General features: G+C 35.8%; 3 protein-coding genes across 7 annotated transcripts in view; 1 reads left to right on the top strand and 2 right to left on the bottom strand.

Moving 5' to 3' along the window:
* On the bottom strand, positions 1–10,145 carry pstpip1a (proline-serine-threonine phosphatase interacting protein 1a). 4 transcript variants are annotated; one of them, XM_043216654.1, is made up of 15 exons: positions 9,270–10,145; positions 8,260–8,360; positions 8,072–8,146; positions 7,931–7,965; positions 7,735–7,841; positions 7,514–7,576; positions 5,094–5,198; positions 4,011–4,056; positions 3,766–3,845; positions 3,233–3,331; positions 2,470–2,566; positions 2,250–2,337; positions 1,974–2,056; positions 936–1,048; positions 1–629 (listed from the first exon to the last, which is right to left on the bottom strand). In XM_043216654.1, exons 1-15 carry the CDS (start codon positions 9,390–9,392, stop codon positions 498–500), a joined length of 1,347 nt encoding a protein of 448 aa, XP_043072589.1. In that variant the 5' UTR covers positions 9,393–10,145; the 3' UTR covers positions 1–497. The 4 variants fall into 4 exon arrangements, with proteins under 4 accessions (XP_043072589.1, XP_043072591.1, XP_043072590.1 ...); XM_043216656.1 differs by having other exon boundaries at positions 9,390–10,145; XM_043216655.1 differs by lacking the exon at positions 3,233–3,331.
* Positions 10,146–10,436: 291 nt separating this feature from the next.
* rcn2 (reticulocalbin 2) lies at positions 10,437–12,762 on the bottom strand. The gene is made up of 8 exons (XM_043216659.1): positions 12,647–12,762; positions 12,141–12,280; positions 11,961–12,063; positions 11,617–11,813; positions 11,423–11,536; positions 11,248–11,341; positions 10,851–10,993; positions 10,437–10,761 (listed from the first exon to the last, which is right to left on the bottom strand). The coding sequence occupies exons 1-8, from the start codon at positions 12,690–12,692 to the stop codon at positions 10,618–10,620; spliced, it is 981 nt and encodes a 326-aa protein (XP_043072594.1). The 5' UTR covers positions 12,693–12,762; the 3' UTR covers positions 10,437–10,617.
* A 1,151-nt stretch (positions 12,763–13,913) lies between these two features.
* pik3c2a (phosphatidylinositol-4-phosphate 3-kinase, catalytic subunit type 2 alpha) overlaps positions 13,914–16,604 on the top strand; it is a 29,343-nt gene continuing 26,652 nt past the window's right edge. Inside the window, exon 1 of one of the 2 annotated variants that reach the window (XM_043264453.1) lies at positions 13,914–14,044. The gene's annotated coding sequence lies outside the window, so the exon portion shown is untranslated. Of the gene's footprint in view, positions 14,045–14,080; positions 14,491–16,604 lie in introns of those variants that run through there. The other variant, XM_043264454.1, reaches the window with a different exon arrangement.

The raw sequence follows: 16,604 nt of genomic DNA, 5'->3' as shown, positions 1-16,604 counted from the left end.
ATCGTTACACAGCTTTTATTTTATGCAGACCAAGTGATAAATGCAAACAGAGCTCTAGGTTCAGCATTTTATGTAATATACCATCTAAAATAGTAGACGACTTTTGTCGCATTGCTTAACTTTCCAAAAAGTAAACAGGAATTTGCAATTCTGTTTAAATATCTCTTTGTACACCAAAATCTGTGCATTGTCTTCATCTTCGCATGAACTAAATCATGGCAAGTCCGTAGTGGCTACCCGTTGTGCTATACATAGTTTTTCCTTCACAATAAATATTTTTATAATAAATATAAATCTCTATCTCGACAACAATGATAGTCACACATGATTACCAGTCTTTAATATAGATATTAACCCGTTTCTATGTTCCGTACATATTTTCAGCATGGATGTGCTATTGCTTAAATGCATTTAGAGAACAGAAATCCTCCTCCGAGACACATTTATAATAACTCTGCTAATAGAGGGCGTTTTCCAGCGTGCGCTAGACTCTTGACTCATATCTTGGCCAAGTAGGAGCCTGGCACCAGCCCAGTCTGACCGTCCCTCTCCACCGTCCACCAGCCGTCTCCTGCCTGTTCCACCACCAGCAGCATTTCCCCCGTAGAGATGGAGAGCTCATCAGCGCCCTGCACACACAACAGTCTCTCATCACACTGCATTAAACATTTCCTCAACATCCCCCCCAAAAAAAAGAAGGTATGAGCATTTTCCGTTCTTAGTGAAGCGCCACGGAAAAAACGAATGGATAACATGGCAACGTTAACTGACTTATATTTCTAAATTTCTTACAGTTGTAAAGGGAGGACTAAATTTGGCCTTTAAAATATTCTGTATGTGCATCTATAGTGAATAGAAAAGTGTAACGTGATTGTAAAGTGATTATAATCATTTCCATGTTTTTTTTTTGTTTTTGTTTTTTCAGACTGTTGTACCTGAGCAATATAGTCATACAGAGCCTGGTATGTGCTGCTTTGAAAGCAAACACTGTTTGAAGTTGCTTGTGAAAATCCAGGAATAGAGGCATACACTCCATCTGAGATCTCAGCTGAGAAACAAAATAGATCAACAATATTATATATTCTGTATTTTATATATATATATATATATATATATATATATATATATATATATATATATATATATATATATATATAAACTACACTTTAAACAGTGAAAAAAAAAATATATATATATATATATATATATATATATATATATATATATATATATATATATATATATATATATTTTTTTTTTTTTTTTTCAAATATTATTTAAAGACAAAAGTTGTGTCTGTTAATACTGGACCTGAGCTGGCATAAACTAACAATAAACAGTAGTTTTATTAGTGCTATCAAATGATTTATCGCATACAAAATTGTTTTTTTTTTTTTTTTTTTATAATGTACTTTTGTGTATTTTCTATGTGTAACAAGCACACACACACACACACACACACACACACATTATATTTTATATCAGTACATAAACTCAACATTTTTCTTAAATGCATGTGTTTGTATTTACATATACATAATAACTATATATAGTATACATATATTACGTAAACAGAAAACTTATTTGGATGCGATTAATCTAGAATAATCCTTTGACAGCACAAATTTCTTTAAATATTGATAAATATGCTAACAAATGAATCGCTCTTTATTCATTTTAACATTATCTAAAGGGAGCTTATTGTAAAGCGCTGTAATGTCAAGCATAAAAAATAACATAAAGCACTATGAAAGTATATACATAATGCTAAAATAACACTAGCACTCTAATGCATTTTTTAAGTGCTTACGTTAGGAAAAATATTTGGAAAAGAAAAAAAACAAACAAATACTATTTAATGAAGTTAAAGAGTGGGCTGAAGTGCCCTCTGGTGGTGGTGAAAATACACGAAAGAAAAAGGAAAGACAGCAAGCAGGAAAGATGTGATTGTGTTATTTTTTATGATCAGTTACCTGACGGAGGGGCTGATGGCTGAACACATTCATTACTAGTCTTAGAGCCAACAGCACAGCTGCCTTGCAAGAGATTTGAAAACCTTTCAAAAAGAACAAACAAAAAAGCAGCATTTTCATATAAAAATCACGATTGGAGTATCACAGCTCACTCTGCATGTCTATTTGTGTGATATATCACCTTTAAGACATTTCTTAAAGCATGTTAAAACCGGCTCCTGCTAAACAGCATGTGAAATGTACATGAACACACAGACCCGGCAGTGGAAAACACACCTCTTCATCACACCTCCTCCAAAGCGTGCCATGCCATTGCTGTCCATTGTTGGTTCTCTATCATAGTAGTTTTCAAACACAATAGGCGCTACAGACACAGACAGAGAATTGAATCAAGCGCGTGATCTGGTTGTTGAACTAGCCCATGATGTCGATTGTTAAATATTGACAGATAAAGTTTGATATAAAACCCCGATGGAAACAGCAGACATGCACCGACCTGCGTGAGTGGTGCCAGTGCTTTTCGTATTGATGAAACTGTTGATGTCTTCCGTGATGTCACACATTTCTAGCACTTTCCTCACCTCCTCATAACACTGCACGAAAATTATTAGTCATTTTACAATAGGGCCAGTGCTTTATTTCATAGTTAGAGACCACAAATGAAACTGCTTTTTTTTTTTTTTTTTTTTTTTAAGCATTTAATACCAAAATGTAATTGCTTTAAAAGACAGCCTAACGTTTTTTTTTTATCAAGATGCTTACATTCATATAATTAATATAAAGAAAAATACACTTATTCTTATCATTTTTATGCACAGTCGAATAGAGTAAAATATGTCCCTGTTGTCTTTATTTCAGCTTTACTTTTAGTTGTTTTAGTCCATCAAAGTTATACTAAAATAAATAAGAAATGTTGCCTCAGTAGCTAGCTGATTTTATTTATTTATTTATTTATTATTTTATGATTTAACGCCACGTTAGCAGCTAGCTTTAGTTTTTTTTAATGGTTTTAATTTTAATTTTAGTTCAGTTTTAGTTAAGATAAACATGCTTTCGGTGTGTATGTAAGTGCAATAATTTTCCGGCATGGAAAAAAAGAAAAATACTTTATATATATTTTGTAGATAGAATCTGCAGACACTGACAGATTACTTCTCTAAAATAAAAAAAAAAGATGATGTAAAAAAAAAAAAAGTCATTATGAAAGCAAGCAAGAATTTCCACTATGTACATAACGCTAATGTTAGTAAAAGCTTTACCTCATCTTCTTTGACGCATTGCATTGAAAAGTGATTACAATGGACCCAAATAGCATTTCTCAAAATGTTAATGCGATCGTCTTCCTGCTGCTGGAAAACCTGGAGGAATTCACAGAATTCAGCTTAACGTCATGCTCTAAATATGCTTTTATGCATAAACACATCAGCTTGCAATGAAAAGGCCCGTGAGTTAGTGGAAAGATGCTGAAGGAAATCAGGAGGGTGACACAGGCTGAGCTACACAAGTTATTAAGTACAGCAAAGGGTGACTTAGCCTTAGCCTTCATCGAACCGTTAGTGACAATTAGCATGATCAGAATTGATGTCATATATGTTCTTGTTCAATAAGTCAAAAACAGTCTCTTTTGCAGTTAAGTTTAGTGTTTGCGGTTTGTGGTACATATGGGTACAAAAAACAGAGACAAAAAGGGAAGTTCATTTTTAGTGTGTTCTGAGTGGTTCGCAGCTTCAGCGGAGAGACAGAGCTATTTCCGAAAGCCAGCAAACATAAAGAGGCGAGCGTGTTTTTATACCTCACACGTGCATTCGTGAGTGGTCTCCCATTCCTGACGAACCTTATCCAGCTGCTCTATGTTTGACATGTACTGTTTCTCTGTGAAAAGGGAACAAGCTTGTAGCATCTGCAGCATTGCAAATCTTGCTGGGAACTACTTGAGTTCGTTCGTGTTAAACAGTACTTGCATCACTGCTTTTTTTAATCATTGCACTGCAACCCGATGCTGCTATGCGTGAAGACCAAGCGTATTTTTATTCTCACCTGCATCTGCTGCTGCGTCCCTGCACTGTTTTGCTTTGTTTTGTGTCTGTTATGGCATAAAGCAAAAAAATAGATTTCATCATAGGTAATATAATCATTTTGTTTTTACACACAGATTGGTAGGTCTCATGATCAAATCAGTCGACTGTAGCTATCTTTGTTGCATTATATGCCAAACTGGACAGTATACAGAAATATAGATTATTTATAAAAGGCATAGATAGCATGCCTTCAAAATGCTAATATCCTTTTGGTTCTTATCAAACATTTCTTTCGATATCTTAATTTTTAAGGCCCCATACGGTTACATTACATAGCTAACACTTAACATCATTTCCGCTCCCCATAATCTCAGTATATAAATTGTCATTTTGACCACCCTCTACAAACCAGTGTGTTTAAATATTCACGCGTGACATTTAATATTTAGTCCTTTCTTATTTGTGTATTTGTCCAAAATTAAAATACTTTTTTTTTTTGACACAGAATGACCTCACGGCATCAATATCACTAGCATTTTTACCAAAAATTATTTCAAATATAAAACTAAATCATAAATGATGTAGAATCATAGTACTGTTCAAAGGTTTGGGGCTAAAAAATAAAAAAAAATAAAAAATAAAAAAATGACTTTTTGAAGCTAAGGGCTGCATTTATTTGATCAAAAATACAGTAAAGACAGTAGTATTATAAAATATAATTTCAATTTTAAGTAACTGTTTTCCTGTTTTATACCTAGAGTTTATTCCTAAATTTTCAGCAGTCATTACTCTTTAGTGTCAAATGACCGTTCAGAGGATTTCTTGTTATTATAAACTCTAAAACCAGTTGTGCTGCTTATGTTTTTGTAGAAACTGATTCTTTGATGATTGTAAAAGGTTCAGAAGAACAAAACATGGATAATTTTTGTTACATTATGTTTTTATGGTCACATTTGATCCATTTAATGCATCCTTTGCTGAATAAAAGTATTTATTTCTGCCAATATATAAATAAATGACCCCAAACAGAAAGCTACTGTATTTTGTAATATTTGGCAATCAAAACAGACACAAATCCTGCCCGTAATAACCCATCATTTACCTTTTCAGATTGTTTGGGGGTGACTGTGGATGTACTGTTGAGCTTCTCAGCAGCCAGTTCAACCTCATCAGCCTCTTTACACCTCTGTTCATATGTCCTTTTAGACTTGGAAAAGCAAGAAGATAGAGGGGTTATTAAACCACTGCTCACCTAGACTTGAATTATGGCCAAATTAACCAGTATAACCAAGTATATACAAACAATTTAAATCATTATGCAGTAAACTTCCCCTTATCTTTAAACCTGATTCTAACCTCGGTCTACTCTGCCTTATCTCATGAAAAGTCACAGAAAAAGTGAGAGATTAGTCTTTTGCAATCTACCGGAAAATTTGTACTTTTTGACCCAACTTGCTTCACTCAAACACGCACATATTCAATCATCCTGCTCCAACTCAATGCATTAATAAATTAAATAATACATGTATATAAATGTAAATACACATCCACCCAATACGAATCAGCAGAATGCTGACGGAAAACAAAACTACCTACAGTACATAATAATTCATCCAGCTGGTCTCCTTCTACAGCTAACTATTTAATTTTAGCATTTTAATATAATCAGTTTTTTTTTTAAATCTAGAATGGTGCAAAAAAAATCCAAGGGTTGAGAAATCACCCTTTAAGCTGTCTAAACAAAGTTCTTAGCCATGCATACTGCTTATCAAAAAATCTAAATGTTTTGATATATTTACCATGCAAAATGTACAAAATATCTTCATGGAACATGACCTTTATTTAATATCCTACTTATTTTTGACGATAAAGAAAAATCTGTTTGCTATTGCTATCTAACCATTTTTCTAAATGCCACGAAATGCCTGAAAAAGTTATGTATATTGAGAGCAGGCAGCCCAGACTTTTCCCAGTCGACTTTTGCATTTCCTGATCATCTGGCAGATTTCCCTAGTTAGGTATGAATGCTATTCTCAAGCTCTTTCATTTGTTTAGGCTGATTGTATGAGCACCTAAGCATTTGAATGACACGTATCTGTTACTGGGCTGACTCCTATTCTCGGAGCCTTAGTTAGATTTCTTGAAGACTTCTTGATGACTGCAGCAACGCACAGCGAGTTCTCAGAAGAAGCTTCTGCTATACCAAGAATCTCCCGGTCTCTTCTTCAATGAAGATAAAAATTCACAACAGTGCCCTTGAGAAACAGGATTGTTTTGCATGCTTATGCATTAAAATTTCTAGTTTGTGCATCATAAGAGCATGAATGCACAAATTAACAGAGATCCGCATGCTCAAAATTGGCCTTTTCTTATTATGTAGTACCACTAATATAAAGGCATAAAGTAAAATGTAACACTTCTGTGATGGGTGCAGAAACCATGACATAAAATGGGCTGATGACAAAAATTTGCCAATTTCAAGGGTCTGTAAGTGTTTAAAATTTGGCTTTCATTAGTGCAGTACGCAATATATCAAGCACTTGGGTCTCTTTAACACATTTGTTGCACGCTGAGAAATGGGTTGATGGCATGTTAGGTGGATCAGTGTGAATTAGTATGCTAACTTTAATGGTTTCTTGTGCGCAAATGTAAGTCTGTATAGTTTTATTTTGCAAAGGTCCTTATGGCTATGTAATACGATGCTAAGAACGTTGAGAAGAAACCCAAAATGCTCATAACAACGTATCAAATTTCATACTTTTCCAAATCCGGTAGGAACCTTGTACAATATACCAATGCTACTTTATACTGCTTTTGTGGTCCAGGGTCACATATAATAATTTTACTTCCCTTTAGTTTCTTTTACACTCACAATATACTTTGTAAAATATATCATACTATAGGGACAGTCCTATTAAACCTGTATTTTCTGTATTTAGATCATGATGCATATACCTTTTGAGGTTTGGACTAACTTCCTGTCATTCAGTAATCATAACCATCATCTTACCTCGATTCACACAAATAACTTCACAGTTCCCGATCTGAATGGATCGCATTCCCTTTCTGTCTTTTATCAAAACAGAATGCCATACGATAATTTGCTTTCTGAATTTGTTTCAGTGGACCAAGAAAAACGGAAACGCATGTTTTTCTGACGACATAACGGTCGGTTGTCGGGAGATTGTAAATCGATGAGGAAGAGAGAAAATCCAATATTAAGAAAACAGAGGATGTGTCAGTGGAAGCCAACAAAAGTGTGCTGTCAAGAAGGAAATATACTTCTAGTAGAGAAGTGAGACTTCCTGAGATGACAGTTACAACATTTTACAGTCCCATCCCCCCTCTGCCCTGCACACTAGCTGCGCAGAGGTTAGCGTATGCAATGATGATTTAAATCACTCTCTTTTCACCCTTCCTCTTCCTGATATTCTGCTTTCAGTCTCTATTAGGCAAATACAGAATGAACCGGGTAGCCTTCAAAACTGAAGTGACTGATATGTGAAAGTAAATTAGACTTACCTCCATGGTTTTCTTATATAATGACACTTTGGTCTTCTGAACTTTTTCCATGACCCCTTCAAACTGTAAAAAGTAAACACCTTTAAGATCTCGCGCTTGATAGGTGGCACTTTTATAATAAAGCAATGGTACACCGGTTTCAGTGGGACGGTACAAAAGCTAGCATGCATGTTTAACGTTCTGCAAATAAAGATCAATTAAAGGATCACGTGACATTCAACCTTTTTCCGCTGCTCTTTTTGTCGCTCTCTGAACTGCTCCATGCGTTTCACCTCTTCTCTTAACATCCCAGAGAGCTGAATGTGCAAATTTCCGATGTTCTCCATTTCTAAGTGATAAAACAAGATATTCAGCAGTGATCTTGAAGGTATAGGTTCAGTTATGAGATGCAGAATATATATTTAAAGTGTTACTTACGGGCTTTTAGCTGGTCAAATGATGCCTTCAAAGTGCTACAAACACCAAAGCAATATAAACGCCGATAAAATGAATAGACTCATAAACATTTATTTGTATGCAAAAAATCCAGAAACCAATTCATACTTCATATTTTCTTACCCAATTTCACTTTGCCCTCCTGTCTTACGTGCAATAGTAATCAATTCCTTCCCGTACCGTTCCTCTGCCATCGCTCTATGAGAAGAAAGCTGCATTGTTATCTAATCCAATACATCTCGATACCTTCAACCAGTGCTAAACGGTGCATTTGTAGAAATAAATATAAATATGCAATTTTCTATTGTTACCTCATTCTTAAGAGCTCCTCCATATCTTTGCAAGCTCTTCGCCCATCACATAGCCTCTGGATAAGAGTCTCATATCCGATGTTACTTGTGAAATCTGGGCCCTGGAACCATGAGGATTAGCTTATTTTTCTCCATTCACAGGATTGTTTATTGTAACAGTTTTAATCCTGAATCTGTGGGAAGTTTTTTTTCATTTGTTTCAGCACTGTATCAATCCAAATTAGGCCTTATTTGAAGAAGCTAGAATTTATGCAAAAATAATATATGGTACTGTCGGAGGTGGTTAAACAGTTTAATCATTTACGTTGCTTACCGACATGGAATGCTACGGAATATTAACATGTATTAATGGAACATGACACGGAATGCTCCTTTGTTTACCTTTACAACCTTACATTTGCAAAAGAAAGAAAATATTAGTACTTTTTTTTTTTAACCCAACTATATAATGTATTTTACATGCACCCTCAACGCTGAACAGCGCTTGCATGGTTTGACAGGCAAATCAACCCAGAAGCTGCTTTGTAGATAGATGCTCTGACAATACAAGATCAAAGCTGAAATGAGAGCAGAGCGGGGGACAAAGTCAAATGCTTAACAGGAAGCCCACAGATCATCACCATAGCACAATATGAGGATGTCTAAATATAAACACTCAAATTAAGTAGTTTTGTTTTTAAAAAAAACCAAAAAACAAAAAAAGGCCATGGCCAAAATCCTATTCCTAAAAATCTTTCAACTGCCCTCAATTTCTTATTTAAAGAAACAGTAATTCCTAATACAAATGAACAAGAATGGCAGTGCACAAAAAAACACTGAGATTAAATAAGCGGTCCAAAGGTGTTGTGATTCTGGTAAATTATTGGAAGACACGTTTAAAAATCTACGCTCACATATGATGTCACCATACGCAGCATTGTTAACCTCAGGGACGTCAGCCCTAACAGACAACAGCATTCAAACGAATGTGTCAAAAGAGTTTGTAGTCGATAACTTACTCGCGTACTTACCCAAAAAGAATCTTTGAATTGTAACGGTGTCATTTCAAAGGCTGTTTCTAGGAATGTTGCAAGCGCACGAAAGTAAACCAAACTGGAATTAAGAAAAATGAAAGAAAGAACAGAAAATACCATGTGCAGGAAACCACTGTTCACAGTACGCCCAGAGTGCTCAGGTTTGACTGAGATAAGGAAGCTCTCTCCTATATGTCACTGACCACAGAGAACAGGGCTGGCAGATAATACGCATGCATTCCGCGGCCATTTGAATACTAGATGGGATGGAACATCTCAATCAGAAAACATTCGGAAAACATTAAGAGTCGGTTTTAGAAGAGATTTTGAGCAACAACAAAAAACCCCCCATCGGAATCTAAGCAGAGTTGTGTTGAGTTGATTGTTCATGCATGCAGAAGTAACGAGGTTGTAGCAGTTGATCATGACACAGACCTGTTGATTTGAATATTTTTCGACTCCCGAGCGGCAGCACAGTTACTCTGTGCGATAGCAACGGATTTTAGAGGACCAAACGAAAAGTGCATCTAAAACAGCTTAATTCAAATAAAAAAATATTTCACAACAGGTGAAATGAAACTGGATAACACCACCTTGCATCATATTAGGTGAGTGAAACTCAATCCTAAGTGTTTCTCACTCATTTTTGGATGCTGATTTCAAATATCTTGGTGATCTTTTTCATAAAATATGTGCTTTTTATAGCATGTTTGCATTCGACAAGCAATTGTAAAGGTAAAGAAGTCTTTAATCACAAGATAAACTAGCGCGTATGCGTGATTCCTATCTTCCTCTGAGCTAGGCTGCCACTATTTGCTCAATTCTCAGCCAATTTTCACTTGTATGTATGATTCTGAAGACATTATTTTATGCATAATCCTGATTTCAAAGTTAGAATTGCCTTAAGGGATAAAATAAAATGCACATATTCCAAATATCCCCGATATTTTCTGCTACATCTTCGGGTGTTTTACTACATCCAAAGAAGTGACATAAAATTACAGATTGAAAAAAAGATGGAAAAAAGCTAATTTATAAACTTTATAAATTTATAATTATAATTTTTTTGCAGACTGCAAGTTAAACAGTTCATTCTGAATACTCTTTTGTTGATATGTGTAGTAAAGCTACTGTTATTTTGTGGGAAAAAAAAAAAAAATAACATGGTGGAAAGTTTTTATTGCTATTTTTGGACTCATTATGAGTTCATCATATCATATTTGCAAATCAAGATGCATGGCTGTGTAGTGTACCAGTTACGCCATCTAAAAAAAAAAATTAACTTAAAACTCAAGCACTCTTTCTTTGAGGCACCATAAGAACTATTTATAAAAAGTTCCAACTATTACAGTTCATCGTGCGGCACATGAAGCTGTCTGCCGTAGTCAGTCACTTCACTGTTCATAAAAGTGTCTTGGTTTTTTAAAATCTCTGCTTCTGAGAGCCTTCCATCACCATCTTGGTCCATTTCCCTGATAAGATGAATGGCCTGTTCGACATTCAAGAAAACAAAATATTTAGAACACCACGTTAAAGATGTAAACAATACATCAGTGGAAGAACGGCACGATGACTGACTTCTTCTCGCGCCGAGCCATAGCTGTTAGGAGCGACCCAGCGGAGCTGTTCATCCCTGTCGAGCTTTCCGTCCTTATCCTGGTCATAGAGATCTTTAAACCGGACCGTTTCTTCAACCTCCCACTGTGAGGGCTCTTCCTGCTCTTAAACACAGACAAGCAAGCTTACATGTTTCCGATAATAATTTACCACATTCCTGGAAATATATAGATGTTAACACCACACACAAATGCAAAATGCGCAATACATATGTTAGAAAAAAAAAATTCCACCAAAAGTAACGTTTAGCAAATCTAAAAATGAAGATTATTTAAATTCAAAATTTTTGTTTTCTTCTTTCTTTTAGTTTTCTGACAATACTTTACTATCACTGGTATTCATCCTAAGATAGTCATACCATTCGCTCTGAGATCTCCAATGAATTCACTCAAGCTGATGAATCCGTCTTTATCCAAGTCATATTCAGAAAGCACATCTTCAATGGCAAAATCCTGCGGCAAATGCAACCACAAAGCACACAGTTAACGTGAATGTTTATTTTCTAATTTATTGCATCTTTACTTTATACTTACCGCCATGTGGTCCACTTCAGACGGATGTGTAAACGCAAGGAACTCAGTTAAGTTCAGGCCAGCTGAGCCATCCATATTGGCGAAGTCAAAACGTCTTTTTTCTTTTGCATGAAGCTGAATAAAAGAATAAAAAATATTGCTTTTTTTTTTTTGCTTTTCCACAATACGAATTTATAATAAATTACACAACATACAAATCTGATAGACTCCTTTTCTGGGTCTTCAAGAACAGCATCTACATCAACTTCCACAGTATGACCGTGCAAGACCATATTGTATTCGTCCCAAGATACCAGACCATCACTGTTGGAGTCAAACTCCGGGAAGCGTTCCTCAGCATCATCCAGCGCATACGTCCTGTACACCCTCTGTATCCACAATGTGATTTCCTCTAGAGAAGCGACAGAAAATATTTCTTGAGCAGCAAATCAATATATCAGTATGATTCCTGAAGAATCGCATCACACTGAAGGCTGTAATGGCCGATGAACATTCACAAAGCTGGCAAGATATTGGAGTCAGTTAACCCAGAACTGACCTGGAGTCAGGTATTTATCAGAGTCTGTGTCAATCTTCTTCACTATCTCCACCAGCCTCTTTCGCTGCTCAGACGGGCTGAGTTTCTGTATTTCATCTTTGTCCTGAAAAAAACAGTGATAGTCAGTTGGTAAAATTAAACTGGATTAATAACTGTTATTAAGAACCATTGTGACGATACCTCAGAGCCAAGGAGCATATTTGCGTTATGTTCATGGTTATGTTCGCCTAAATGATCCTCTTGAACAATTTGTTTTCCAACTGTTGCTGATACAAAACAAGCCACCAGCAACAAGAGAGTTGTGTATCTAATATCTAGACCTGATAAACACACAAAACACAAACAAATTAGACCGTTGATCTTGAGTGCCCTCTTGTGATGGGATGGGCTAAAATTTCAACGTCAAAACAATACCGAAATGGCTTCAGTCTATAGCCAGAAAGTAAATTCAAATAAAACCATTCACAGCACAAAGTATCTCATTTTGTGGTAAGACGGTTATCTGATATTGTGGGAAGCATTTAGCATGTCGCCAACTTCGAGGTATTTATACTTTCTAAACCAACTAACCGTTTCAAAACGCCTCGACACGCAAGTTAATGCCAGAGCTAACTCTTTTGACTTTTATTTAAGGCGACCATGAGACGAATTTCACATACGTGTTTAAAAAAAGCCCAAACACTTACATTTACAAGGCTGATAGCTGAAGTTTTCGGCTAAACTTGTTGCCATGGTGCGCTCCAGTCATCTGCGCTCTCGCTCGCTCGTTTTCCTGTGTTTACGACTAAACTCTTACCGCCGCCTGCAGGGCTGGAGGACGTACGAGTCCCGCGTCTTTCTTAAGCAATAACAAATTCAACACACGAGCACACGAAATCAAACTTTTAAATACCAAATGCAAGATGTATACGTTTAGATTAGATAAAAAAATAAAAAAATAAAAATTAAGAGGCACACTGATTTATTCTGATTCATGCGGGAGCGGAGAAAAAATAAAGAAGCTGATTTTTTAAAATATTGTTTTAATAATGCCACAAAAACAACAGAAAGAAAAAGCAATGCAATACAGATACCGTATCTGTATCTATAATATATACAAGAGCAAATACACCAAAGCATTCTTGCTCACAATATTATAGGCCTCTTACCTTTACTTTTGTGTAAACAAGGTTTTCATTTTTTTTATTTGATTTAGAGACAGACCATGTGAAACTTCCCCTTTAAAATAGTTTATTAGTTATTATTTTGTTATTTATGTTATTGTGTTTTTATGTTTTTGGTTTTGAGTGTACTTTGCAATGCAGGACTAACCTTAATTATTAAGCTTATTTATTTTTGACTCATTTGTCATTCGGACTCATTATATTTACTATCAACCAGCTATTTTCGAAAGTGTGTTCATAGGAAACACTGTAACATGTTTTCATGCCTGCTTTTTATTTTATTTTTATTTTTAAATTGCATAAGGCCTTTTTTTTTAATATGACCCATCTGCAGATTAGTCCTGCATTGCAAAGTACACGCAAAACCAAAAACATAAAAACACAATAACATAAATAACAAATAAACTATTTTAGAGGGGGAAGTTTCACATGGTCTGTCTCTAAATCAAATTAAAAAATGAAAACCTTGATGCAATATAATATTTAATAGGCTACACTTCATGTTAATTACAATGAACGTAATAGCCTTTGTGTTTGTATATCATTATTTTACAAGATCATTCCTATAAATCAACGTGATAAACACGCTAGGACAAAACTGATCTAAAATGCGCGATGTAATGAATTAAGTTACCGACTACAATATTGTCCTGTGATTTAACGGAACGCAATTTGTGAGCGATCGACCCAGCTGTGATCATTTAACAGCAGATGGCATCGATGCGCCGTTTTATTTTTGGTGGTCAGCCTCCGACAAGCCAAAGAAGCGCGCCGTGTTTTCTGGCCTCCAGATGTCGCTGTTTCTCTCTAATCTTTGACGCTCCGGTCTCCAGCAGGAACTGACGTTCGTGTCTACGACTACATGAGCAAATTTTCCAGCTGGAGGAAAATGTCCAGCGTCAAAGATCGGAGAGTCTGAAGGTGGGAATCGTCATTTATTCACCCGAACTCTTAAAATTCATTTCGGTTTACCCGTCAGCTCCGTTCGCCCGTCTACCGGAAGCGTAGCGTGTTGTCTGAGCTATCGCGCTGTTTGTTTTTCTTCTGTTTGTGTTTTCACTTTTGTTGGCGCGTGAAGTGCGCCGAAATGCCGAAACATTTGCACAAACATTGCGTAAAAGTTTCGGAAACAACTTTCTACGAGGGATCTTGTGTTGTAGCGTTGATGCACAGGTTTACGAGATGTTTCACCGCGCCGTGGCATAACGTTTAACTGCGCTGACAGCGATATTTGATTGGTAATATTAATTAGTATTTATTGGCAGTCTGGCGTTATGGTAACGTGGCTTTTTTGATTATCTAGCTCGTTGCGTGCTTTGCATCGTTTATAAACTTTGGTTTCGATTTTTGAAACGGCTTTCAAACAGGTAAGTTGCGTTTAAATTTCGTTGACCTAAATTGAAAGATGTTTCATGTAATACTCGTGTAATAAATTCTTTTAAAGTTAATGAAAGTCAGTGATGGAGCTCAAGTGTCTGCTGCACCTTCACTAAAGGGACAAAGGCTAAAAACTCTTTATCCATTAGAATAAAAAAAAAAGTTACATTATTCTCTCAGCTGTTTTTAAAGTTAAAATCTTATTGCTGGTAAGTTTTTATGTGATAAAAATATAATGCATCCCACTGCATTGTTTACTTGGACTGCAGTTCCACATTTTTTCACTTTTCCTGACAAGCCGAAATGGCACGGTTGATAGTACGTGTAATACTTATAGTCTCTTAATGTTTATAATAGGAATAAAAGCTCTTTTGTACGCCGCTTGGAGTTAATGTTATTGTGGTAACTGACTGGAGAGGCAGGTTTTGTCTTGTTTTTTTTGTTTTTTTTGCCTTATGCCAAGGATAACTGAAACAGGCTTGTGTAATTTTGTGGATTCAGCACATATGGCTTCTTTAAAAGTTCAGCTGAAATGGTGGCATGTAATCGTGTTGTTCCTGCAGTCTTGCGTCATTGTATTTATATGCGTGAATCATGTGCCTCGGGTACGCTGGCTGGATGTGCATATGCAAGTTATTTTTTTGGCTGTCCTGCAGTTGTTTTCTGTCACGCAGATGCACTATATTGTGTTTACTGTAAATGGAATATGCGTAATGACAGCTTTCGCACATTGCAAATGCTGTATTGTTTCGGGGCTGTCATCTATTTACCCTTCTGGACATTCTCACCGTCTTGGGAACTATTTGTCTTCCCTTGACATGTTTTGCAAGTGCTCGGAAAAGCATCCCGAACTCCGTATTTCAGACTCTCGCTTTGCGTTCAGTCTGTTTCTGAGTCGTTAAAAGTGAACCAGCGTTCATAAACTGACATGCTGTCATTTAAAAGCCATATGCATTATCTAGTTATTCATTTCTTTCTTGAGCGTGACTCTGAACTTTGAACAGATTGCACTGAAGCTCGATTAATCATTTTATTGTAAAGCAGAAAAAACGCTGCTGACTTCCCCTATGAGTTGAAACCACCTTTTAAAAGGCTTTCCGTTCGTGGGTTTTCAAATGCATAAATAAGTGATGTTTGTCATTATTAAAACAGTTCAGTCAGGCATGCACCCTGAGGGGTGAGAACCGTTCCCAGGAGGTTTGAGCTGCTAAGATTCGATAACTTAAAGAGCTCAAAATATGCCACCTGCTTTTGTAGTTAGAAAAGATAAGAAACCGTAACTAGATGTTGTTTTTAACCATTTGACCCCTTATAATCATCTTACATGGTATGTTTTGTACCAGAAACAGATTTCTTTAAGAATAACAAAATCCGCTGGGCTGTAAATCAACAAAATTGAGTTTTTTTAAAAGGTTTAACACTATAAAATGTAAAAATTCTATATGTATGTATATTTAACAAGTGCAAAGTCCCTGCAGTTCTTCTTCATGATTTCATAACGTAGCATATGAAATATTTAAACATCATCTTTTTGCGCAATTGATGCCTTGCTGATAAGACATGCATGGTCTCTTCTGTAAACGATAGCCATTAGAGCCTGAGCCCTCTGGATTGCATGCTAGATTCCTCTCTCTACTCAATGGCCTTGGTGTATTGATAGCCAGACTTGGCAGCATGGGTGCCTTTTGTAAAACTAAATCAAACTGTATGACCATTTCCCAACATATCTTGGTGTGTGGCTTGTTGTTCTTGGATTACTAGCGGTAGAGGTTGGCGGTATCACCAAAATCTTTTATCACTGTATGACTAGTTTTATATTATGGTAATTATATAAATAAAGCTTTAATTGTTAAAAATATTTATATTGCTATTAAATAGCAGTGTGACAGTTGTTTTTTATTTTTATTTTATTTGATGTATATTATAGTTCAAACTATAAATTCTGATTGCATACGCAACATTTGAAGCTGTAAAATAGTTTCTGAATTTTTACCTGCAAATGTACATCAGCTAAAACAACCACTCTACTACAGAACTACATTGTTTGGTAGAGTAATTGTTTTAATGATTACATTTTTGTTGCGCTTGAATGTCGGTTAAGCCT

Source organism: Puntigrus tetrazona, chromosome 18 (assembly GCF_018831695.1).
Source record: "Puntigrus tetrazona isolate hp1 chromosome 18, ASM1883169v1, whole genome shotgun sequence".
Lineage (NCBI taxonomy): Eukaryota > Metazoa > Chordata > Actinopteri > Cypriniformes > Cyprinidae > Puntigrus > Puntigrus tetrazona.
The sequence above is the reverse complement of the archived record's forward strand: the minus strand, read 5'-3'. Positions and strand labels throughout refer to the sequence as shown.